General features: G+C 43.2%; 2 protein-coding genes across 3 annotated transcripts in view; both read right to left on the bottom strand.

Moving 5' to 3' along the window:
• Positions 1-1558: 1558 nt before the first annotated feature.
• LOC139028583 (uncharacterized) overlaps positions 1559-27015 on the bottom strand; it is a 102118-nt gene continuing 76661 nt past the window's right edge. Inside the window, exons 1-7 of one of the 2 annotated variants that reach the window (XM_070446386.1) lie at positions 20963-21432; positions 7356-7486; positions 6989-7153; positions 4921-5082; positions 4481-4592; positions 4128-4255; positions 1559-2878 (exon numbers count right to left, since the gene is read on the bottom strand). In XM_070446386.1, the coding sequence (XP_070302487.1) occupies positions 1946-2878; positions 4128-4255; positions 4481-4592; positions 4921-5082; positions 6989-7153; positions 7356-7486; positions 20963-21224 (1893 nt within the window). In that variant the 5' untranslated portion in view covers positions 21225-21432 and the 3' untranslated portion in view covers positions 1559-1945. Of the gene's footprint in view, positions 2879-4127; positions 4256-4480; positions 4593-4920; positions 5083-6988; positions 7154-7355; positions 7487-20962; positions 21433-27015 lie in introns of those variants that run through there. The other variant, XM_070446385.1, reaches the window with a different exon arrangement.
• Positions 22922-26698, bottom strand: LOC111971289 (uncharacterized). Its single transcript, XM_024147434.2, has 3 exons — positions 26136-26698; positions 25570-25700; positions 22922-25378 (listed from the first exon to the last, which is right to left on the bottom strand). The coding sequence occupies exons 1-3, from the start codon at positions 26374-26376 to the stop codon at positions 24170-24172; spliced, it is 1581 nt and encodes a 526-aa protein (XP_024003202.1). The 5' UTR covers positions 26377-26698; the 3' UTR covers positions 22922-24169.

The raw sequence follows: 27015 nt of genomic DNA, 5'->3' as shown, positions 1-27015 counted from the left end.
CTCTGCTGCAGAGGATAAGTTCATTAGTTACCAGACTCAGAAATTGTAGCCCAAATAAATGCTTCAGAGTTCAAGTAACAGACACATCTCAACATCAACTGTTCAGAGGAGACTGCGTGAATCAGTCCTTCATGGTCAAATTGCTGCAAAGAAACCACTACTAAAGGACGCCAATAAGAAGAAGAGACTTGCTTGGGCCAAGAAACACGAGCAATGGACATTAGACCAGTGGAAATGTGTCTTTTGGTCTGGAGTCCAAATTTGAAATGTTTGGTCCCAACCGCTGTGTCTTTGTGAGAAGCGGTGTGGGTGAACGGATGATCTCCACATGTGTATTTCCCAACGTAAAGCATGGAGGAGGAGGTGTAATGGCGTGGGGGTGCTTTGCTGGTGACACTGTCAGTGATTTATTTAGAATTCAAGGCACACTTAACCAGCAGTGGGACTGTCATTTGTTTTTCAACAGGACAATGACCCAAAACGCATCAGATGACCTGGCCTCCACAATCATCTGACCTCAACCCAATTGAGATGGTTTGGGATGAGTTGGACCGCAGAGTGAAGGAGAAGCAGCCAACAAGTGCTCGGGATATGTGGGAACTCCTTTCAGACTGTTGGAAAAGCATTCCAGATGAAGCTGGTTGAGAGAATGCCAAGAGTGTGCAAAGTTGTCAAGGCAAAGGGTGGCTACTTTGAAGAATCTAAAATATATTTTGATTTGTWAAACTTTTTTTGGTTACTACATGATTCCATATGTGTTATTTTGATGTCTTCACTATTATTAAGAAAAACCCATGAATGAGTAGGTGTGTCCAAACTTTTGACTGGTAATGTACTTCAGTCTCTACCTCACACTTCCCATCTGGGTGTTTCCTCACTAACAATAACCCATTTCCCAATCCACAATGACCCAACCTCAGCCTTGTCAACAGCACCCCATCCCTCATTTCACTCCCCATATACCTACTGACCTTCCTCACAGAATTCTAGATGAATGGTACCACCATATCTACCTCCTCCCTCTTCAGAGCTGCTTTCGCTACCTTATCCGCTGCCTCATTTCTCCCTACTCCAACATGAGCTGGGACCCACAGAAAACCAACCTTACTCCCTTTCTGCCCCACCCTATAAAGTGGCAACAGCTCTATTATCAGGTCTGGGTGTGCCTTTGACTTCCCTTCTCTCAGCACGACCAGGCTAGTAGCAGTCTGAACACACATTTACCCATTTAGGCCCCACTTCTTCCTCCCAATCCAGAACACTACAATCCCCAACACTACACATCAAACCTCCTATTCATGATCAGTATCTTTCAAGCGGTCGTCACTAGTTTCCACATTCATAATTATGGCTAAACCCCTATTTCTACAATTTATCTTAACTCCAATGCTAACTTTCTGCCTAACCCTAAACTTAAACTAGAAAATAACATTTGTTTTCAGGAATGTTTACAATACAGCACATTTTTTTTAAACTAACTGTCGAACCTAGTGGAAACCCTTTAAAGCTCGGTCCTTGCCCTATAGGTTCGTAGGAAGCCAACGAAACTAAGGTCATGTTTAATTCTTAATGATAAGTTAATTTTATTTGCTTGTTTATTTGCTTGTTTATTGAAAGGACAACATGATATCTCATTTATTAAAAGATTTGATCACCTATTATTWTTTTTTGTACATAAATGAACAGATCCCACCTGACTATGCCAAATCATGTGTTTAAAGGGGTTATAAAAACTATTGTTATGAATAGAACATAGGTAAAACCAAGTTCAGAGGTGAAATAGTGATACACTTCAATGTCAGTGTTTTGGCTAGCACACCAAAACAACAAGTCTGTATCATGTGAGCGTACCCAGATGCTCAACTAAGGGACCTAGTAATCCCCCCCAAAATTCTTACCCCAGTACACTTCACATGATAAATAAAATATTTCAGCTAAAGAATAGCTACAATTTCTCACCATTGTGGGCACAGCTATGTCTGATGAGGTAACTCAGGAAGGAGAAGCTCTTGTAACATAGTTTGCACTTGAAGGGCCTCTCCTTGGTGTGAATGTTCTGGTGCTGTTTCATATATTTAGTCTTAGCAAAGCGCTTCCCACACGTGGGGCAGGCGTATGGCTTGTCGGCATCCGTCCTAATGCCCGACCTTCCACATTGTGACCCAATGACAGAGGAGGTAGAAGCAGGCGCCACCGCCCTCAGGTGGTTAGTCTTTGAGCTCCCTCCTTGACCTCTAGTCATTGTTTGGGTGTTGTTGGGATTGTGTGCTGTGCTATAGGCTAGGTGCTTCTTGTGGTAAACGCCCATCCTGAATCTGTCTGTATTGGTGGGGTAACCATGAGGTAACTGAGGAAAGCTAGGCCCAGGCTTTCTATGAACCCAGTCACCAGACATTAGATGAGATCCTGAAGGAGAAGACAGATTTGCTGATAGACTACCACCAGGGGGGTCTCCCACCACTCTCTGTGAAGGCTGAAGCTCAGGGTGACCTGCTCTGTTCATCATGGATACTGTGGTGTTTGTATCATAGGAACAGGAGGGTCTATCTCTATCAGCCCCAGMCCCTGCTTCATTCCTGCACTGAGACTGTGAAGAGAAGGGTCTGGGCTGCGGACTGGATCCCTGACTGGAGCCTCTGTCTCTCTGATGACCACCAGGACTGAGGTTGTTCAGTCCACCTGTCCACTGGTTGTGTTCTGTGTGGTGGTGGAGTCTCCGTCTCTTGCAGTTGGGTCCTGGTTCCGATTCAGGAAGGAATAGTGACGGCTCCTGATCCATGGTTCTGATCCGGGGCCAGGATTTGTGACCAGCTGCTTCAGAGGTCCAGTCTCTCCCGCCAGTAACACTGGATATCAGCAGGTCCTCATGGACTGCAGACTGTAAACACAAATTGTACAGAAGAGCATATGAAGGTTTATATAAGAAACTTGACACAATATTATAAAATGTTAACCACAGTTAAGCCCATCTCTAACACTGTGATTCAAGTACCTAACAATATAGAGCCATTGGAATGACACAAAAATAACCAAATTCAACAAAATGGCATTACAATCACATCTATTGCACAAAAGGACACGTGACAAGTGGAATAACTTTTCTCACTATGGTAACACTTGACATTTTCTGTAAATTTGGTACCCTCCCTTTGATAAAATGTATTTTAGAATACTCTGGAAAAGGTTCAACATGTAAACATGACACTTTAGGACACCAACCATCTACTACGTCTCATCATCCTTGTTCTTAACTCAATTCACCTCATCCAGTTCCCTATACATTCACAACCAACAGAATTAACTGCAAACTATCTAGTACTACATTACATGTCACTATACATGGGCCGTGTGCATTTTCTTTTGGTGTATCCTGAGGTAGCTCCTCTCTGAAAACCTCTTCCCGCAGTGAGTACAGGTGAACAGCATTTCTCTCGTGTGGACCTTCAGGTGCATCTTCAGCTGGTCCTGATGGGAGAACCTCTTCTCACACTGGGGGCAGCTGAAGGGTTTCTCCCTTGTGTGGACCCTCTGGTGCCACTTCAGGTTGGAGGAGTGGGAGAATCTGGCCTGACACAGGTCGCACCCAAATGATTTCTCCCGTGTGCATCCTCTGGTGGATCTCCAGGCTTTCCCCCAGAACGAACACTGGAAGCGCTTCTCTTCGCCACCGGATCACCTGAAAGCGTTTCTACTACTGTCATTTGTCAATGGGCTTGTGTAGCCATTTAGTGTTGAGGCACTAGCATTGTCTGAGTTCTGGTTTAACATAAGGAGAGTGTGAGGAGGATGAAGGCCAGGGAGTGTCTGTGATGTTCCAGTCGATAGATCCTATAGAAGGCAGGCTGAAGGCAGCACCTGTTAGTGGGTTAACCTGAGGTGCCATCAGTCTCTCTGAATCACAACTATAGGAGCAGAATGGAGCATCTCTAGCAGAGTCTGTGTCTGTCCTCTCCTGTTCTCATACGGACACCTCCCTATCCCCGCATACCAAATCTACGCCTCACCCTGGTCTCAGCCAGTCTGTTGTCATGGAGACTAAGTTTGGTTGTTTTGTGTTCGACTGTCTGTTTCTGGTTAACAGTGTTGTTCCCCAGCCCAGAATTGAGGACGCTGTCCCATCCACTGACCTCCACTATGTCACCTCTGGTCCTGGCTTGCTCAGTGATGTCGTCCCCAGGGCCTTTGGCTGCACCTGTCTGGGTCTGGGAATCCAAGATGGCCGTCCAGTCTCCTCTGTTAGCCTCCAGCCAACAACCTGCAGAAAGGTTACAAAATATACTTTATAAACATGGCAGAGAAAAATCTACATACGGAGTATTTATTGTCAATTCCCTGGTCAAGTTCATACATTATAATGTGTGTTTTTGTATGTAAACATAAGTTGTATTGATTTTATGAATTAAGAAATAATAGCCATGTGCATCACTATTCCCATTGAAGATCTATTACTGTATGAAGGCTATATGTATTTCTCCCTTACCTTGCTCCCCCATCTTTAGTCCACTCAGCAGATCAATGCTCTCTGGTCCATCTTCTATCGTCTCCTCTTTGACCAGCAGCAGATCAGGCTTCCCATCCTCCATGTCCACTGACTGTAAGAGATACAGAGTGAGAGGATGTTGGATCAAGAAATCTGATATGAGCACCTTGCTATGGAGCATCTTCTGATTGGGTAATGAGGGATTGCTATGAGTACTATGCAAACATGATAGTTGATTTGATTACTTGACACTCTTTAATTGTTTGATCATTCAAAAGGCATGTTCCCACACTTAAGACAAATTTAATCAAGACCTGGGCCCGTAGCCACAAAGAGTCATTGATCTAAAAGATCCTAGATCAGCACTCCTACTCTGAGAGGCTTTGTGGATACGGGCCCTGACCTAATACCCTTCAGACAGTAGTTCACATTGGGCTCACCTCAGTGAGACTGGGTGTGGTCCTGTGCTGCTCAGCTGGCTCCTCTGTGGTTTCAGGAGGAGGTGTAGTCTGGTTGTCCTCCATGACCATGGTCTCCTCAGGGTTCCCCAGACCCTCCTCACACCCCTCCTCCTTCACCAGCAGCACCTCTGGACCCTCCTCCTAGAAGAGACAGGTAATGCAGATTACACAGACATACACTCCCTCAGGTAAGTACACACAGATAATAAACACACTTTCAACATGGAGTATTTACCCATCCCCACTACGTTTGAGTCCTATACTGTAGTTACAGAATGATTTCACTGTTGTTAAACCCATCATGGTGGACATACATATAAATATGTTGTGGGTAAAAATAAGTCCCCTATGATAAGTCAGACAAACCTGACTATTTTGATGTGTTTGTGTGTAGGTATATTTAGTAAGTGTATAATGGTTATAAAGCGCTATCAGAATATGCAGAATAGCGTGKGATCAGATGTMATGTATACTAAAGAGAGTCTCAATGAAAGTCTTAGAATGAAAAGTCCCATTTAGGTGTTTATTGAACATAAACAAGTTTTAAACACACCATATGAAAACCACAGGTCTCAACTGAAAAACTGCATTTTCTCATTAAAAGTATCTTGGGGGAAAGAATATAGTAGTTGAATGGAAGTAATAAAATGGGCATTTATGAACATCATATCCTACAACGGTGTTTCCCAACTCAAGTCCCCCAACAGAACCCATTTTTATTGTAGCACTGGACAATGAGGTGTGTTGGTCCAGGACTACAACGAAAATGTGTACTTTTGGTAGACTTGAGGACTGGAGTTGGTAAACACTGGCCTACACAGTACAAAAACTATATGTAATTGACTTTTTAGGCTTATATATCCTACAATGTCTGGACCTTGCACTTCAACGCTCTCAGTTGTTATGGAAATTGATCCGATGTTAACTTTTTGCATCTACGTCATCTCGCTGAGTCTATCTTTAATGCAGTGTTTCATCTAAGCCTGAGAAGCTATCGAGTGGAATGGTTACTTTGTTATAGAGTGGAATGGTTTTTCTGCTGGTGTATCCTGAGGCATCTCCTCTCTGAGAACCTCTTCCTGCAATGCGTACAGGCGAACGGCTTCTCTCCAGTGTGGACCCTCTGGTGCCTCTTCAGGTGACCAGCCTGGGTGAAGCACATGTGACACTGGGTACAGCTGAAGGGTTTCTCCCCTGTGTGGACCCTCTGATGCCTCTTCAGGGTGCCAGCCTGGGTGAAGCACATGTGACACTGGGTACAGCTGTAGGGTTTCACCCCTGTGTGGACCCTCTGGTGGATCTCCACATTCTGGGAGCAGCTGAATCCTTTGTTACAAAACATGCAGAGGAACCGTTTCTCTTTACTATTGCCTGATGTGGCTCCCCCTCCCTGAGCCTGGGCTCTAGACCTGTCGTTTGAGTTCAAAACCTGATCGAAAAGGATGCGGCRGTGTGAATTGGAAGGCCCCGTTGACGTGGACACTGGGTCACGATCCCTGAACGCGGGTAAAGAGGAGTGGGTTGGGACATTTAGATTTGTCTCTAAGCTTTCCCTGTAGTCTAAGAAGTTACTAGTGCTGCCCTGAGAGTGTCCTCCTAAGTGAGTTTCGTCTGCATTCCATGTGGGAGGAGCGTCGCCCTCCACTTTCACAGTCACCTCATCTACGACCAGACCCTCCCCTTTTTTATCTTGGCACCCTTTAGAGTATACACTACTACTGTACTGGTTCCAGTCCCCTGTAGACAGATCAGTCTGTGTCTCTAAACCCAAGGGCATGTTGCCAGGGTCCATCTCTGTAGCGTAAGAACAAGACGGATCATTGCCTCCAGTGTCTAACGAGTCACAATCACCACGGGAATGAACAGTCCRCTGGTGAAATACCGGTAAATACTCTGAGCCAGGAGCAGGAAGACAGCCCAGTCTCCTCAGACAAAGTCTCTCTGGGTCTGATCTGTCATCAGATCCTGTGTGTAAGAGGCTGTGTGTTACAGTTAAAGTCTCAGTGTCTGTCTCGGACTTGAGGACGGCGTTCGGCGTTCCACTGACCTCCGTGATGCTGCGTCGGGTCTTGGGCTGGGGCACGGCGGTGGCAAAGTCCTCCGTGGCTTCAGGGGGCGCTGCAGTCTGGATGTCTCTGCTGTGACGTGGGTCCTCCTCTCCTACAGACCTCTCCTGCTTGACCCCAGGACCTGCAGCCTCTATATCTGCAGCCTGACACAAGAAGTGAGGAGGTTATTATTACCGGTGTCCAGTTGAATTGTATAACAATGTCGTAGGGAAGTCTCGCACGCTCCCTTATGGCAGATAAATATGGATGTACATGTAAGCAAGTGAATAGCTGAGGGGAGCCTTTCTGAAATAAACTGGCCACATTTGATGTACTGTAATTTTGATGTAATATTATTACACTAACCTCTATCACAATAATGTGCTGGGTTGAGGTTCCACTCCCCTCATCAACAGTGATTGGTTGGTCATCGCTCCATGTATTGTGTCCCGCTGGCTTCACAAAGCTCCTGTGGCCTCCAGTGAGATGTCCTTCACCTGAGAGAGTGATTGGGGGAAAGAGGTACTGGTTAGGTACGGTCAACCCTATATTGTACACTTTTGACATTGTCTACAATTGATAAGGATGTAAGGTAACACTTCTCATAACTTCATGATATACTATTTATAGATCGATATGTTTCATGCATCACATTGTTTTCCTTGAGTAAATCAAGAATCTGGTTAGAATATGATAGTGCGTCTTTGACAGCTAAATAATCAGCGGAATTATTGCATACTATCCAGAAACTGACCAAGACCCAATTCTGGTTAACACATCTAAAGTTACACATGCTGAGGAGAACAGGGCTATAGGCCCCACAGCCTGTCATATAGTCCAATCGATATGTGCCAAACTTTAGGTGATATGTTCACTTTTTCATAAAACCATGGAACTTGGTACAATTTGGGGCCCTGAATATGTTCAGATATGGAGCTATCGCAAAAACTGCAGTTTTTCATTCTGCCGTAACTAAATGTATTTTGCGTCATATCTTCTGAATCAAACATGATAGACACAGAAAAGGTGATGTCTACACCTATGTTTTGATGGTCAACGATTACAATGACGCCCAGTACAACATCATAAATAGTTCAGTTTATTATCTAATGGAGGACTGCCATGGGAAGAAATCCACTGAAAATCGCAGATTCTGACAACATACACAATATAATATTTCTGTGGCTTACATAGTTGTCTGCTGCAGTTTTCTTGCCCCTGTTGTGAATGTGGATACTGTGTGACCCCTGTGAATTCACCGAACACAAGAAGGTCCTTTGATTTGTCTGGACCCAGGGATTTCATGGGCACGTGTGCATCTCAATTGCTTGGCGGTTCCAAATGCCACCCACCACTCAAATTATTATTATTTCAGAAAAGAACATTTGCATTTAGGAGCACTTCACAATTCTCCTTAAAGATCGCACTAACATTAAAGATATCAACCAAGTTCATTTTCAGGCATTCAAGAAGAACGAAACAGAAAATGAGAAAATCCTCCAACAAATTATGCTTTGTATTTGTTGATTGATGTCCAGCCCCAGACTCACTCATATAGCCCTTTTCACAACAACTACTGTCAGAGTGCTTCACAACAGCCTGGCACAATGTGGCAAGGGGAGGAAAAAGTTAAGATGGAAGGAACTTCCTTTAGATGTACCGGATTGAAGGTTGGAGTGCAAGTGTCCATCTAGGTCAGACCAGTTGTCAATTTAGACAAGAGTATACAGCATGTGTCCATTTATACAGTTGTTCATTTAGGCAAGATTCATGGCATGGATGACCAACAGGGTCATAGCAGATCAGTGTACGAGATCCTCTAGCCAGAGAGTTGTCCACATAGGCTGACAAAGATCTCATTCTAATAGACACACTTACTCAATCCACTTCCTCCTCACTGGGACATAAACCCAGAATGAGTCAAAACTGGGCATTCTGAGAATGTCTCTTGAAGTGTTGTGTGAAATTTTGGCAACTGGACTTCCTGTATAACGTACTGTTGTGTATTTTATTCGGGGCCAGAAGATGCAGCAGATTCTCGAGACAACCACTGCTGATAGACTACATCCGTTTTCAAGTGGTTCTTGACATCATGGGACATTCCAAACCATACAACAGAACAGATTTGACATTGCTGTTGTATTATAGGTGGACATTTGTTTTGAGGCAGTTCTACTCAGACCTCCAAATGGGATGAGTTGAACAAATGCACAATGAGAGGTTATTGTCTAGACCAGTGTTTCCCAAACCTGGTCCTTGAGTACCCCAACAGTACACCCCAATTGTACACAGTACACGGTCCCGTGTGGCTCAGTTGGTAGAGCATGGCGCTTGCAACGCCAGGGTTGTGGGTTCATTCCCCACGGGGGGACCAGGATGAATATGTATGAACTTTCCAATTTGTAAGTCGCTCTGGATAAGAGCGTCTGCTAAATGACTTAAATGTAAATGTATTGTAACCCTGGACAAGCGCACCTGATTCAACTTGTCAACTAATCATCATGAGCTGAATGAGATGTGTTTGTCCAGGGCAACTACAACTAAAAGGTGTACTTGCACCAGCTTTCGGCTATACAGCGGATTATAGTACTAATTTTCAGGTGGCTCCTTGTTTCACTTACATTAACTAGGCTACTTTTCACTTTGCTAGTCAGAAAAAAGTTGCCGAGCCCTCTCCCGCTAAAATAAACGATATGCAACTTCTAGTTTTCTATTGATAGGACAGGCACCTGTCAGTCAAAGTAAYCAATGACACGGAAACACTGCTGGTTTGACAGTCTGTCTGTCCCGCCTTCCGGTTCCRGAGTGTGTGGGTTGCGTGCGCTGTTGTTGCAGTCAGAGCCGAAGTGAGAGGATTTACTCCTTCCAAAATCTGTCCGCGTGAGATGAGCCCTCTTTTGTATGGAGATCGATGAGTGTCGAATTATATGAGGCTTATTTGATCGAATATAAGTTTCAGGCTGTTACAAAATGTACTGATAAGTGGATGCACATGGCATTCCSGCAACTTTGAGGAAAAACAACTTAAGCCTGTTGGTCACACGTATCTGCCCTCTCATTGGCTAGAATGGTCCCACCTGACCTCGCCTACCTTCCATCATTGAGGACATGTATTTCCATTATTAGAGCGGCCACTCAAATATCTTGWCAATATAATAGATCATCTTTGACGTAGTCCAATTTCTTTACACCGAGGGAGAGCGTGATGCTCCTTCCTCGTCGCTGTGAGTGAATTTGCACGTCCCATATGTGGTAACGATGAGTCGAGATCCACTTAGCCTATTGTTTTCTGGCACATTTATTTTGTTTTTTTATAACTCATACAACGTATTTATGTCCATGATATCGCATCTGGACAAGTAAACTAAAGATCTTGTTCGTATTGTCGATATGAAGTCCATCAGGACATGCCAGACAATGACGTTAAACAATTTCTGTTTACATTTATCATATTTTTGACCAGAGTGAGGCGCTCTCTCCGATTGTTCCTGTAGTGAGGAGGATTCTTCATTGAATAGATAATTATTCCCCTCGAGTCAGCTGTGGGTCTTCTTTGGTTTGCACACCTGTATTGTACAATATTTGTCCATTCTTCTTACTTATATATATTTTTTTTTTCTTTTTTTTAATCAAGCTCAGTCTTGCCATAGATTTTCATTTTCAGTCAAAATTGTAACTTGGCCACTCAGGAACAWTCACTGTATTCTCGGTAAGCAACTCCCGCGTAGATTTGGCATTCTGTTTTTGGTAATTGTCCTGCAGAAAGGTGAATTCCTCTCCCAGTGTCTGGTCTTTGCCGATGTCAAGCATACCCATACCACGATGCAGCCACCACCATGCTTTAAAATAAGGAGGCAATTACTCAGTGATGTGTTGTTGGATTTCCCCCAAACATAAGGCTTTGCAATTAGGKCTAAAAGTGCATTCCTTTGCAGTATTACTTTAGTGCCTTGTTGCAGGTTTATGAATATTTTATTCTGTATATTTGTATTCTTTTCACTCATTATTGTGGTCACTACAATGTTGATCCATTCTCAGTTTTCTCCAATCATAGCCATTGAACTCTGTAGCTGTTTTAAAAATCACCAATGGCCTCATGGTGACATCTCTAAGCAGTTTTCTTTCTGTCCTGCAGCTCAGTTCAGAAGGATGTGTCTGGAGGATTTAATACATCATCCACAGCCTAAATTATTAACTTGACCATGCTTGAGGACATATTCAATGTCTGATTTGTTATTGTTACCAATCCCTGCCCTTCTTTGAGGCTTTCGAAAAGCTCCCTGGTCTTTGTAGTTGAATATGTGCTTGAAAGTCAATGCTTGACTGATGGACCTTACAGATGTTGTATGTATGTGGGACAGAGGAAAGGGTAAACATTCAAAAATCATGTCAACCTCTTATTTCATAAAAAGTGAGTCCATATAAACTTGTGATTTCCAAATGTTACTTCTGAACTAATTTAGGCTTGCATAACCAAAGGGGGTAAATACTTATGCAACGACTATATTGTTGTTTAAAAATTCATGAATTTGAAGAAAATAAATATATAGTACCAGTCAAAAGTTTGGACACACCTACTCATTCCAGGTACCTTGTAGAATAAGTGAAGACATCAAAACTATGAAATAACACATGGAATAATGTAGTAACCAAAAAAGTGTTAAACAAATCAAAATATTTTATATTCTTCTAAGTAGCCACCCTTTGCCTTTGACAGCTTTGCACACTCTTGGCATTCTCTCAACCCAGCTTCATGAGGTAGTCACCTGGAATGCATTTCAATTAACAGGTGTGCCTTGTAAAGTTAATGTGTGGAGTTTCTTTCCTCAATGCATTTGAGCCAATCAGTTATGTTGTGACAAGGTAGGGGTGGTATACAGAAGATAGCCCTCTTTGGTAAAAGACCAAGTCCATATTATGGCAAGAACCGCTSAAATAAGCAAAGAGAAAGGACAGTCTATCATTACTTTAAGATATGAAGGACTTTGAAAGTTTCTTCAAGTGCAGTTGTAAAAACCATCAAGCGCTATGATGAAACTGGCTCTCATGAGGACTGCCACAGGAAAGGAAGACCCAGAGTTACCTCTGCTGCAGAGGATAAGTTCATTAAAGTTACCAGCTTCAGAAATTGCAGCCCAAATAAACGCTTCAGAGTTAAATTAACAGACACATCTCAACATCAACTGTTCAGAGGAGACTGAGTGAATCAGATCTTCATGGTCAAATTGCTGCAAAGAAACCACTACTAAAAGGACACCAATAAGAAGAGACTTGCTTGGGCTAAGAAACACGAGCGAGCAATGGACATTAGACCGGTGGAAATATGTCCTTTGGTCTGATGAGTACAAATTAGATTTTTGGTTCCAACCGTTCTGTCTTTGTGAGACGCAAAGTAGGTGAACGGATGATCTCTGCATGTGTGGTTCCCACCGTGAAGCATGGAGAAGGAGGTGTGATGGTGCTTTGCTGGTGACACTGTCTGTGATTTATTTAGAATTCAAGGCACACTTCACCAGCATGGCTACCACAGCATTCTGCAGCGATACGCCATCCCATCTGGTTTGCGCTTAGTGGGACTATCATTTGTTTTTTAACAGGACAATGACCCAAAACACACCTCCAGGCTGTGAGAGCTATTTGACCAAGAAGGAGAGTGATGGAGTGATGCATCAGATGATCTGGCCTCCACAATCACCCGACCTCAACCCAATTGAGATGGTTTGGGATGAGTTGGACAGTTGAGTGAAGGAAAAGCAGCCAAGTGCTCAGCATATGTGGGAACTCCTTCAAGACTGTTGGAAAAGCATTCATCATGAAGCTGGTTGAGAGAATGCCAAGAGTGTGCAAAGTTCTCATCAAGGCAAAGGGTGGCTACTTTGAAGAATATAAAATATAATTTTGATTTGTTTAACACTTTTGGTTGCTACATGATTCCATGTGTTATTTCATAGTTTTGATGTCTTCACTATTATTCTCGAAAATAGTAAAAAAATAAAAACCCTTGAATGAGCAGGTGTCCAAACTTTTGACTGGTACTGTGTGTGTAATATAAACCCAACAAAAAAAGAAACGTCCCTTTTTCAGGACCCTGTCTTTCAAAGATAATTTGTAAAAATCCAAATAACTTCACAGATCTTCATTGTAAAGGGTTTAAACACCGTTTCCCATGCTTGTTCAATGAACCATAAACAATTCATGAACATGCACCTGTGGAACAGTCGTTAAGACACTAACAGCTTACAGATGGTAAGCAATTAAGGTCATAGTTATGAAAACTTAGGACACTAAAGAGGCCTTTCTACTGACTCTGAAAAACACCAAAAGAAAGATGCTCAGGGTCCCCGCTCATCTGCGTGAACGTGCCTTAGGCATGCTGCAAGGAGGCATGAGGACTGCAGATGTGGCCAGGGCAATAAATTGCAATGTCCGTACTGTGAGACAGATCTACAGGGAGACAAGACGGACAGCTGAACGCACAATCCCTCCATCAGTGCTCAGACTGTCCGAAATAGGCTGAGAGAGGCTGGACTGAGGGCTTGTAGGCCTGTTGTAAGGCAGGTCCTCACCAGACATCACCGGCAACGTTGCCTATGTGTAACAGTATAACTTTAGTACGTCCCCTCGCGCGAACCAGGGACCCTCTGCACACATCAACAACAGTCACCCACGAAGCGTCGTTACCCATCGCTCCACAAAAGCCGCGGCCCTTGCAGAGCAAGGGGAAACACTACTTCTAGGTTTCAGAGCAAGTGACGTAACTGATTGAAACGCTATTAGCGCGTACCTGCTAACTAGCTAGCCACTTCACATCCATTACATATGGGCACAAACCCACCGTCGCTGGACCAGACAGAGCAAAAAGTGCTCTGCACTGACGAGTCATGGTTTCGTCTCACCAGGGGTGATGGTCGAATTCGCGTTTAGGAATGAGAATGAGCTTTACACGGAGGCCTGTACTCTGGAGCCAGATCGATTGAGGTGGAGGGTCCGTCATGGTCTGGGGCGGTGTGTCACAGCCTTATCGGACTGAGCTTGTTGTCACTGCAGACAATCTCAATGCTGTTCGTTACAGGGAATACATACTCCTCCCTCATGTGGTACCCTTCCTGCAGGCTCATCCTGACATGACCCTCCAGCATGACAATGCCACCAGCCATACTGCTCGTTCTGTGCGTGATTTCCTGGAAGACAGGAATGTCAGTGTTATGCCATGGCCAGCGAAGAGCCCGAATTTAAATCCCATTGAGCATGTCTGGGACCTGTTGGATCGGAGGGTGAGGGCTAGGGACATTCCCCCCCAAAATGTCCGGGAACTTGTAGGTATCTTGGTGGAAGAGTGAGGTAACATCTCACAGCAAGAACTGGTAAATCTGGTGCAGTCCATGAGGAGGAGATGCACTGCAGTACTTAATGCAGCTGGTGGCCACACCAGATACTGTTATTTTTGATTTTGACCCCCTCCTTTGTTCAGGGACACATTATTCKATTTCTGTTAGTCACATGTCTGTGGAACTTGTTCAGTTTATGTCTCAGTTGTTGAATCTTGTTATGTTCGTACAAATATTTACACATCTTAAGTTTGCTGAAGATAAACGCAGTTGACAGTGAGAGGACGTTTCTTTTTTTTGCTGAGTTTATATATACACTACCGTTCAAAAGTTTGGGGTCACTTATAAATGTCCTTGTTTTTGAAAGAAAAGCACATTTTTTGTCCATTTAAAGTATCAAATTGATCAGAAATACAGTGTAGACATTGTTAATGTTGTAAATGACTATTGTAGCTGGAAACGGCAGATCTTTTATGGAATATCTACATAGGAGTACAGAGGCCCATTATCAGCAACCWTTACTCCTGTGTTCCAATGGCACGTTGTGTTAGCTAATCCAAGTTTATCATTTWAAAAAGGCTAATTGATCATTAGAAAACCCTTTTGCAATTATGTTAGCACAGCCAAAAACTGTTGTTCAGATTAAAGAAGCAATAAAACTGGCCTTCTTTAGACTAGTTGAGTATCTGGAGCATCAGCATTGGTGGGTTCGATTACAGGCTCAAAATAGTCAGAAACAAAGAACTTTCTTCTGAAACTCATCAGTCTCATTTTCAAATTATAAACTTGAATTAGCTAACACAGCGTGCCATTGGAACACAGCAGTGATGGTTGCTGATAATGGGCCTCTGTACGCCTATGTAGATATTCCATTTWWAAAAAAGCAGTTTCCAGCTACAATAGTCATTTACAACATTAACAATGTCTACACTGTATTTCTGATCAATTTGATGTTATTTTAATGCACAATTTTTTTTGCTTTTCTTTCAAAAACAAGAATTTCTAAGTGACCCCAAACTTTTGAACCATAGTGTGTGTGYTGTATGTATGTACAGTGGGGAGAACAAGTATTTGATACACTGCCGATTTTGCAGGTTTTCCTACTTACAAAGCATGTAGAGGTCTGTAATTTTTATCATAGGTACACTTCAACTGTGAGAGACGGAATCTAAAACAAAAATCCTGAAAATCACATTGTATGATTTTTAAGTAATTAATTTGCATTTTATTGCATGACATAAGTATTTGATACATCAGAAAAGCAGAACTTCATATTTGGTACAGAAACCTTTGTTTGCAATTACAGAGATCATACGTTTCCTGTAGTTCTTGACCAGGTTTGCACACACTGCAGCAGGGGGTTTTGGCCCACTCCTCCATACAGACCTTCTCCAGATCCGTTAGGTTTCGGGGCTGTCGCTGGGCAATACGGACTTTCAGCTCCCTCCGAAGATTTTCTATTGGGTTCAGGTCTGGAGACTGGCTAGGCCACTCCAGGACCTTGAGATGCTTCTTACGGAGCCACTCCTTAGTTGCCCTGGCTGTYTGTTRCGGGTCGTTGTCATGCTGGAAGACCCAGRCACGACCCATCTTCAATGCTCTTACRGAGGGAAGGAGGTTGTTGGCKAAGATCTCGCGATACATGGCCCCATCCATCCTCCCRTCAATACGGTGCAGTCATCCTGTCCCCTTTGCAGAAAAGCATCCCCAAAGAATGATGTTTCTACCTCCACGCTTCACGGTTGGGATGGTGTTCTTGGGGTTGTACTCATCCTTCTTCTTCCTCCAAACAGGGCGAGTGGAGTTTAGACCAAAAAGCTCTATTTTTGTCTCATCAGACCACATGACCTTCTTCCATTCCTCCTCTGGATCATCCAGATGGTCATTGGCAAACTTCAGACGGGCCTGGACATGCGCTGGCTTGAGCAGGGGGACCTTGCATGCGCTGCAGGATTTTAATCCATGACGGCGTAGTGTGTTACTAATGGTTTTCTTTGAGACTGTGGTCCCAGCTCTCTTCAGGTCATTGACCAGGTCCTGCCGTGTAGTTCTGGGCTGATCCCTCACCTTCCTCATGATCATTGATGCCCCACGAGGTGAGATCTTGCATGGAGCCCCAGACCGAGGGTGATTGACCGTCATCTTGAACTTCTTCCATTTTCTAATAATTGCGCCAACAGTTGTTGCCTTCTCACCAAGCTGCTTGCCTATTGTCCTGTAGCCCATCCCAGCCTTGTGCAGGTCTACAATGTTATCCCTGATGTCCTTACACAGCTCTCTGGTCTTGGCCATTGTGGAGAGTTTGGAGTCTGTTTGATTGAGTGTGTGGACAGGTGTCTTTTATACAGGTAACGAGTTCAAACAGGTGCAGTTAATACAGGTAATGAGTGGAGAACAGGAGGGCTTCTTAAAGAAAAACTAACAGGTCTGTGAGAGCCGGAATTCTTACTGGTTGGTAGGTGATCAAATACTTATGTCATGCAATAAAATGCAAATTAATTACTTAAAAATCATACAATGTGATTTTCTGGATTTTGTTTTAGATTCCGTCTCTCACAGTTGAAGTGTACCTATGATAAAAATTACAGACCTCTACATGCTTTGTAAGTAGGAAAACCTGCAAAATCAGCAGTGTATCAAATACTTGTTCTCCCCACTGTATATATWTTTTTTTACTGACATTATGGAGTATTTTGTGTAGATCAATGACCAGAAATTACAATTCAATCCATTTCAATCCCACTTTGTAATGCAACAATCCACTAATCACATTAAATAAATAACAATGTTCAGAAATGACTTGGTGAAAGCAACAATATAACTATGGCTTTACAATGATGGGGTTAAGTGGGTTCAAATCTTCCTAGAAAGTCACAGAAGGACATGTCAAAATGCTGAATTGTGGCACATTAGGCAGTCTTTATTCATATAGAAAAATCAGATTTATGAAATTTTCCATGTGGTCTATATTAAAAGGAATATTAAATTAAGTTAAAAGGCTTTTAAATGTAATATTGGTGCACCATTTCTACTTAAAATATCAAAGGGATGCACAAGGTACTCATTTGGTTTAACGACCCTTGAAGTAGTCAAAGTGTCCATGTTTGTAACAATCTTGATAAGTATACCATAGAACCTCAATCTTCCAGTGTCACCATACATACTTCCAAAGCCTTCGTGAAGTCTATGGAGTTAAAAATTAAAGTGGGGGGACCAGACATACGTCCCTGTCCCATTCTGAATCCTGCATGCTATTGCCTTAGCTTGGTGTCAATGGCTGACTCCATTCATAGACGCGAACTGCTTTTGCGCTTAGAGCGTTGGGCCAGTAACCGAAAGTTTGCTGGATCGAATCCACGAACTGACAAGGTAAAAATCTGTCATTCTGCCCCTCAGCGAGGCAGTTAGCGCCCGGGGAACGGTGGGTTGAAGACGTGGATGTCGATTAAGGTAGCCCCCCGCACCTCTCTGATTCAAAGGGGTTGGGTTAAATGCGGAAGACATTTCAGTTGAACAACTGACTAGGTATCCCCCTTTCATTTCCCTATTGACGATAGTATCTTCTGAGCAGGGTAGTTTTGTTTCAACATTAACATTCATCGCTTGCGGTAAGGTTTTGGAAACATAAGGAACGTATCTTTCATATCAGCAAGAAACAATTTACTACAGACCTTTTATAGGGTTAGGGTTCCCACACAGACATATTACAGTGCTTGTTTATGGAAAACAGAAGGAAGACCGAGTGGAATACCTGTGCTAATTAGCTATATGTGTCTCCGAACACCTGTGTAAACGGAAGACGGACTCCACAAACACGTCACTGAAAAATATTGGTCGGTTGCAACTGTGTTAAATCCAGTTAATGCAGTGTACAATAAGTGTGTATTTTGCATTTGTGAAATAATTTGAATATGATATGAAAGCAAAAGGTTTATGTTTCTAGAACAGTACCGCAATTGAGAATCGATTCATGTTTAGAAATAGTATTTGGCTGTTTTGGCTTCGAGCCAATTCACCTTTAAACAGAACATATTAGGTCCTTGGACTATAATGAGTAACATTAGGCTACTTTAGTCCAATATTGGGCTAACTCTATGCATACATTTTCAGTTAAGCAGAATCCCCAAAAAATGTATTCCGTATTGCCCCTAAAACTGCAATTCACTTTCATGTTTCTCAATTWTWWTTTTTTTTTAAATAAATATAAATAATATTCTATGGTGTATGTTGTGAGAAATGCCGATTTCATTGGATATCTTCCCATGGCAGGCCACCATTATATAATTGTCGGAACTGTTTATGATGTTGTACTTGAACATCAAAACATACACAAGGCCAAAAGTCTGTGGAAACCCACTTGTTGAACATCTCATTCCAAAATCATGGGCATTAATATGGAGTTGGTGCCCCCTTTGCTGCTATAACAGCCTCCACTCTTCTGGGAAGGCTTTCCACTAGATGTTGGAACATTGCTGCAGGGATTTGCTTCCATTCAGCCACAAGAGCATTAGTGAGGTTGGGCACTGATAAGAACACGTTTCCGCCTGGCTCGCAGTTGGTGTTCCAATTCATCCCAAAGGTTTTCGATGGAGTTGAGGTCAGGGCTCTGTGCAGGCCAGTCAAGTTCTTCCACACCGATCTTGACAAACCATTTCTGTATGGACCTCGCTTTGTGCACGGGGCATTGTCATGCTGAAACAGGAATGGGCCTTCCACAAACTGTTGTCACAAAGTTGGAAGCACAGAATCATCTAGAATGTCACTATGTTGTAGTGTTAAGATTTRCCTTCACTGGAACTAAGGGACCAAGCCCGAACCATGAAAAACAGCCCTAGACCATTATTCTTCCTTCACCAAACTTTACAGTTGGCACTATGCATTTGGGAGAGGTAGCGTTTTCCTGGCATCCGCCAAACTTGTCCTTTGGACTGCCAGATGGTGAAGAATGATTAATCACTTCAGAGACCACGTTTCCACTGCTCCAGAGTCCAATGGCAGCGAGCTTTACACCACTCCAGCCGACGCTTGGCATTGCCCATGGTTATCTTGGGCTTGCGTGCGGCTGCTCGTACATGGAAAGCCATTTCATGAAGCTACCGACAAACAGTTCTTGTTCTGACGTTGCTTCCAGAGGAAGTTTGGAACTCGGTAGTGAGTGTTGCAACCGAGGACAGACGATTTTTACGAGCTATCGTCGGTCCCGTTCTATGAGCTTGTGTAACCGATGTGAAATAGCTAGCTAGTTAGCGGTGGTGCGCGCTAATAGCGTTTCAATCAGGGACATCACTCGCTCTGAGACCTGAAGCAGTTGTTCCCCTTGCTCTGCAAGGGCCGCGGCTTTTGTGGCAGGGATGGGTAACGATGCTTCGTGGGTGTCAGTTGTCTATGTGTGCAGAGGGTTCCTGGTTCGAGCCCGGTGAGGGGACGGACGAAAGCTATACMGTTACATTGGTGCTGTGACCCGGATCACTGGTTGCTGCGGAAAAAGGAGGTGGTCAAAAGGGGGGTGAGTGTAACCGATGTGAAATGGCTAGCTAGTTAGCGGTGGTGCGCGCTAATAGCGTTTCAATCGGGTGACGTCACTCGCTCTGAGACCTGAAGTAGTTGTTCCCCTTGCAGAGGCGCGATGGGTAACGATGCTTCGTGGGTGTCAGTTGTCTATGTGTGCAGAGGGTACCTGGTGCGAACCCGGGTCAGGGCGAGGGGACGGACAAAATCTATACMGTTACACTTGTGTGGCCTACCACTTCGTGGCTGAGCCATTGCTGCTTCTTGACGTTTCCACTTCACAATAACAGCACTTACAGTTGACCGGGGCCACTCTAGAAGGGCAGAAATTGGACAAACGGGCCATTCTACTGCCACTGTTTYTCTATGGAGATTGCATGCTCGATTGTATACACCTGTCAGCAATGGGTGTATAACTTTTGGCCATGTAGTGTAGGTGTGAAAATCAAATTTTCTGTGTTATCATATTTGATTCAGCAGATATTACAGAAAATACATTGTCTGGTTATGGTGGAATAGCAAAATGAGGTTTGAGGTTGTGCATGACATCCTTGTAGTCATTGACCATCAAAACACAAGGGTGGGTATACATCAACTTTTCTGTAGTATCATGTTTGATTTTGGAGATATGACACAAAACACATTATTTGGTTATGGCGGAATGGGAAAAAAGCCTCCATGATGTTTTGTTTTTTTTACGATGGTTCCATATGTGTTCAGGGCCCCAAAACTGTACTTGTGTACCAACGGTGTGTGACCGAGGAGCTGGGTTCATCCGAGCGTTCTGACCTCACAACTGCAGTCAAGCACCTAATCTAACTGGCTAAAGTTTGCTAGTTACTTCCAGACACAAGAGAACAACTCACTCTGACCATTTTACTCGCCCTATCAGAGCTGGTTAGGCTGTTTTCATGTTATGTATAGCGTTGGTGACAAGCTGCGCTGGCAACAATTTAATGACGTTTTTTTGCCGACGTTTACTAACACCGGTCATATTTAACGGGTGTTGCGCGTTCGTAAATTAAACCGGTATTCTCCGCTCTCTGGCACAGACAAAAGTAGATAGGTAAAGTGTAATGTTCTCATGAAAAAAGTAACATTTTCCACATATTGCAGGGCTATTCTGCAAAAATGTACCTCTTGCCGTTACTCTGTATCGGTCGAGTATCTTGACACTTCTGGGGCTGGCGAGGACGCGTTCCCGCGACACCTTCATTTCCAGTAGCTGTAGTTTCCTRCTCAATGCCCTYTTTTCTTTCTGGCCTTGAGTTATTTCCAAACGAAACACTTCATAATCGTCGTCTACGACTTTACAGATCTCTGCCACGGCTGCATTCGCTAGTACCTCCATGATGGAGGCTATTTGAGTGTGAAAAACCATACAGTTCGAGTTAGCCATTGTTAGCAGCTAGCTAACATGAACGTTACCTAGATGGCATCTATCAGTCAAATCCTATCTCCAAATCGAATTAAAGACTACATGGGATAAGTATGTGATGCTGTACAGTTAAATGAGTCATATTTCGAGTTCCATTGTTGTATAAATAAAAACGCTAACGTGTTCTTGATTCCTGTTTACTTCTTCTTTGGAGTTTAACGGCGGTTGGCATCCAGTATGTTGCATTACCTCCCCCAACTGGACTATAATATAAATCCATTATATAAAATAAATTGGAAAAAAAGACCCAACTAACCCTACACTCATTAAAAACCCACTACCCCATTCCACTACTTTGACGCTATCTGCTCCTGATACACGAAAGTGTAATGAACAACTTCACCATGGTCAAAGGGATATTAAATGTCTGCTTTAAATATATATATATATATATATATTGAAATACCTATAGATGCCCTTCTTTGCGAGGCATTGAAAAACCTCCCAAGTATTTGTGGTTGAATATGTGTTTGAAGTTAAATGCAGCAAGAGGGAGAAATGGTCTAGAATACTTTTGGGCTCCTGAGTGGCACAGCGGTCTACGGCACTGCATCTCAGTGCTAGAGACGTTACTACAGACCCTGGTTCGATTCCAGGCTGTATCCCAACCGGACGTGATTGGGAGTCCCATAGGGCGGCGCACAATTGGCACAGCGTCGTCTGGGTTAGGCCACCATTGCAAATAAGAATTTGTTCTTAACTGACTTGCCTAGTTAAATAAAGGTTAAATACATTTTTATTTTTTACTTTTCTGAAGTCATATTTGGCTGTAAAGGCTAGCATAAGGGACAATAAATTGCTAGCCACAATCAAACAATCAAATGTATTTAAAAAGCCCTTTTTACATCAGCAGAAGTCAGTGCTATACAGAAACCCAGCCTGAAACCCCCAAATAGCAAGCAATGCAGATGTAGAAGCACAATGAGGTTCATTTTGAGAAAAGATAGCTAACCTTGTTAGCTACCTAGGTATAACTAACTAGCTAGCTAATAGCTAGTTTAATTTCTCACGGTTATAAAGCAAACAAAATGATTAAAAACAGCATATTATTGACCTAAAAAGTTAGCTGTTAGCCAAGTCTCTATAATATCTAGAGTCAGGGTCCAGGGCCAGGGATTGCCTTCAGAAAGTATTCGCACCCCTTGACTTTTTCCACATTTTGTTGTTACAGCCTGAATTGAAAATGCATTAAATTTAGTGTTTTTGTCACTGGCCTACATACAATAGCCCATCATGTCAAAGTGGGATTATCTTTTTTGAAATTTTTACTAATTAATTAGTAATTAAGTATTCTACCCCTTTATGGCAAGTCTAAATAAGTTCAGCAATAAAGTTTAACAGTATTTTTTAATGACTTCATCTCTGTACTACACACATGCAATTATCTACAAGGTCCATCAGTCGAACAGCGAATTTCAAACACAGATTCAACCACAAAGACCAGGGAGGTTTTCCAATGCCTCGCAAAGAAGGTCACATATAGCTATTTAAAAAAATATATGTAAGCAGACACTGAATATCCCTTTGAGCATTAAGTTATTCATTACACTTTGGATGGTGTATCAATACACAGTCACTACAAAGATACAGGCGTCCTTCCTAACTCAGTTGCCAGAGAGGAAGGAAACCGCTCAGGGATTCAATCATGAGGCCAGTGGTGACTTTAAAATAGTTAGAGTTTAATGGCTGTGACAGGAGAAAACTGAGGATGGCTCAAGAAAGTTGTAGATACTCCACAATACTAACCTAATTGACAGAGTGAAAATAAGAAAGCCTCTACAGAATAACACAATTCCTATACATGCATCCTGTTTGCAACAAGGCACTAAAGTAATACTGTAAAAAAATGTTAAAACAGTGTTATGTTTGGGGCAAATCCAATACAACACATTACTGAGTACCACTCACCATATTTTCAAGCATAGTGATGGCTGCATCATGTTATGGGTATGCTTGTAATGGTTAAGGACTGTGGGGGTTTTCAGGATAAAAGAGAAACAGAAGTTAAGAGTTAAGTACAGGCAACAATCCTAGAGGAAAACCTGGTACAGTATGCTTTCCTCCAGACACCGGGAAAGAATTCACKTTTCAGCAGGACAATAACCTAAATCATAAGGCAAAATATACACTTACCAAGACAACAAATGTCTTGACTTAAATCAGCTTGAAAATATATGGCAAGAGTTGAAAATGGCTGTCTAGCAATTGAATAATTTTTAAAAAATAATAATGTGCAAATATTGTACAATCCATGTATACAAAGCTCTTAGAGAATTACCCAGAAAGACTCACAGATGTAAACACTGCCAAAGGTGATTATAACATGTATTGACTCAGGATTGTGAATTGTACGTAAATTAGATAACTGTATTCCATTTAACAAATTTGCAAACATTTCTAAAAACAGCATTTTTTTAAATCAAGTTTGAATTCAGGCTAAAACACAACAAAATGTGGAATAAGTCAAGGGATATGAATCATTTCTGAAGACACTGTATTTCCAGCCTCCAAACATGGAAATGGAAAGAGACATCTGTCACACAAACCACCACAACGTGTAATGACATTTTGAAGATTTTCATTAGGTCAGAATTTATACTGCTGTCCACGCGTCTGTGTCAGCCATTCATCTCTGCCTTGGAAAAATGTCAGTGCCCTCGTCGAGCCACATTGCATTTTGGAGAATAAGTTATACCACTCGTTTTCAAGTCCATTCGCAAATTGTTCATGCCTCTGATATGCGGTAGCCTAAATGAAAAATAAAGGTATAATAGCCTCCAGTTTTTTTAAACATTTTGTTTTAATTATTGTGATAGGCTCATGTTTTACCGGTACGGCGTAACCCCACTATTTATTTTGCTGGGATGCCGTCAGGACCGCCTTACTTTCATCCTGATTACATGTCACTATACAAGGGCCGTGTGCATTTTCTGCTGGTGTATCCTGAGGTAGCTCCTCTCTGAGAACCTCTTCCCGCAGTGTGTACAGACAAACGGCCTTTCTCCCGTGTGGACCTTCAGGTGCATCTTCAGCTGGTCCTGGCGGGAGAACCTCTTCTCGCACTGGGGGCAGCTAAACGGTTTCTCCCCTGTGTGGACCATCTGGTGCCTCTTCAGGTGGTCCTGGCGGGAGAACCTCTTCTCACACTGGGTACAACTGAAGGGGTTCTCCCCTGTGTGGACCCTCTGGTGGATCTCCACCTTCTGGAGGCACCTGAAGCCTTTGTTACAGAACATGCAGAAGAATCGTTTCTCTTTACTATTGCCTGATGTGGCTCCCCCTCCCTGAGCCTGGGCTCTAGCCCTGTTGTTTGAGTTCAATACCTGATCGAAATGGACACGGCCGTGTGAATCTGAAGGCCCCATCGACGTGGACACTGGATTGCGATCCCTGAACGCGTGTAAAGGAGAATTGGTTGTGACATTTAGATTTGTCTCTAAGCTTCCCCTGTAATCTAAGAAATCTCTGCCCTGTGAGTGTCCGTCTCCTAGGTGACTATCTGCATTCCATGTGGGAGGAGCATCGCCCTCTACTTTCACAGTCACTTCATCTACCACTATAACCTCCCCTTTCTTATCTAGGCACCCTTCGGAGTATACACTACTACTGTACCGGTTCCAGTCCCCTCTAGACAGATCAGTCTGGGTCTCTAAACCTAAGGATATGTTGCCAGGGTCCATCTCTGTATCATAAGAACAAGACAGATCATCAACCCCAGTGTCTAACACGTCACCATCTCCACGGGAATGAACCGTCCTCTGGCTCTGATGAAATACTGGTAAGTAATCTGAGCCAGGAGCAGGAGGACAGACAAGTGGCCCCAGCACCAGTCTCTCTGGGTCTGATCTGTGGTCTGATCCTGTGTGTAAGAGCCGGTGTGTTACAGTTAAAGTCTCGGCGTCCGTCTCTGACTTGAGGGCGGCGTTCAGCATTCCACTGACCTCCGGGATGCTGCAACGGGTCCTAGCCTGGGGCGCGGCGGTCAGGTCCTCTGTGGCTACAGGGGGCACCACTCCAGCCGCTGCTCCAGTCTGGATGTCTCTGCTGTGCCGTGGGTCCTCTCCTTCAGTCCTCTCCTGCTTGACCCCAGGACCTGCAGCCTCTGCATCTACAGACTGACACAAGAACAGAGGAGGTTATAATCGGTACAATGGTTGAATTGGATGACAATGTCATAGGGAAGTCTCAAACCTCCCTAGAGCAGATAAATATTGTTGTAAGCCAGTGAATAGCTTAGGGGAGCATTTCTGAAATGATCAAGTCACATTTGATGTACTGTAATTTTTTGTWACACTACGACACTAACCTCTATCACGATAACATGCTGGGTTGAGGTTCCACTCCCCTCATCTATAGATATGGGTTGGTCATTTCTCCACCCGTTGTGTCCCGCTGGCTTTACAACGTTCCTGTGGCCTCCAGTGAGATGTCCTTCACCTAAGAGAGTGATTGGGGGAAAGGGGTGGTTAAATTAGATAATGTGAATGCTCAAAGCTATATTATGCACTATTTACACAGTCTACAATTGGCAGGAATGTAAGGTAACACTTCTCATAACTTGTTGACATACTATTTATTGATTGATTATGTTCCATCCGTCACATTATCTTTAAAAGTATGATAATAGTACATTCAGTAAATCAAGAATCTGGTAACAATATGAGAGTGTCTTTGTGCAATAAGAATTTGTTCTTAATTTGCCTGCCTCGTGATATAAAAGTAAAATACAACAAATGCGCAAGATAGTATGCAATACTTCCCCTGATTACTTGGCTATCAAAAACTGAGGAAGACACAATTCTAGGTAACACTTCTAAATACATGCGAAACGGAACGAGAGCCCCCGCAGCCTTGGCCTTCTGCAAAATGTACCTCTTGCCATTCCTCTGTATCGCTCTCGCATTGTCCTCTCGGCGCGCTCCCGTGCTACCTTCAGTTCCAGTAGCTGTAGTTTCCTCCTCAATGTCCTGTTTTCTTTCTGGCTTTGAGTTATTTCCAAACGAAACACTGCATAGTCGTCGTCTACGAGTTTACTGATCTCTGCCACGGCTGAATTCGCTAGTACCTCCATGATGGAGGCTATTTGAGTGTGAAAAACCATACAGTTAGCCATTGTTAGTTACCGTTAGCAGCTAGCGTTGCCTAGATAACGTCAATCAACCAAGTACTGTCTCCAACGCGAATTAAAGACTACATGGGGTAAATATGTGATGCTGTGCAGTTAAATTAGTAGTACTTTTAATTAACTTGGTGCTAATAAACGTAAAAATTGCAACAATAAAAACGCTAACGTGGAAATTGTTCTTGGTCATTGTTTCCTGTAGGGAAAGGATGTTATTGGTTAGGGTCATAGTGCAAATGGTGTGGCTAAATAAAAAGCCATGCGCTCTGTTCTTTGCAATACGGTACCAGAGATACTGGATATAATGACGAGATGCTTGTATCCCCGCCCTAACAGTGGGATTCGTTGTCCACAGAGCTGAACGGCAGACTGTCAAGCACCAGCCTAACACGGAACCCAAACCGGCTGCGCGCGTGCACCATCGTGCATAAATATATTTTGTCCCCCTACACCAAACGCGATCATGACACGCAGATTAACATATCAAAACGAATTCTGAACCAAATTTATTTTGCTACGCGATGTGTCCGGTCTGGTCAGCATGTAATACCCAGACTACACCGCTCGCGTCGCGTGCACGAGCGTTGCAAAATAAATGTAGGAATATATGTTATTCAATTATTGCACCCA

The sequence above is a fragment of the Salvelinus sp. IW2-2015 genome, linkage group LG13 (assembly GCF_002910315.2).
Source record: "Salvelinus sp. IW2-2015 linkage group LG13, ASM291031v2, whole genome shotgun sequence".
In the NCBI taxonomy this organism is placed as follows: domain Eukaryota; kingdom Metazoa; phylum Chordata; class Actinopteri; order Salmoniformes; family Salmonidae; genus Salvelinus; species Salvelinus sp. IW2-2015.
The sequence above is the reverse complement of the archived record's forward strand: the minus strand, read 5'-3'. Positions and strand labels throughout refer to the sequence as shown.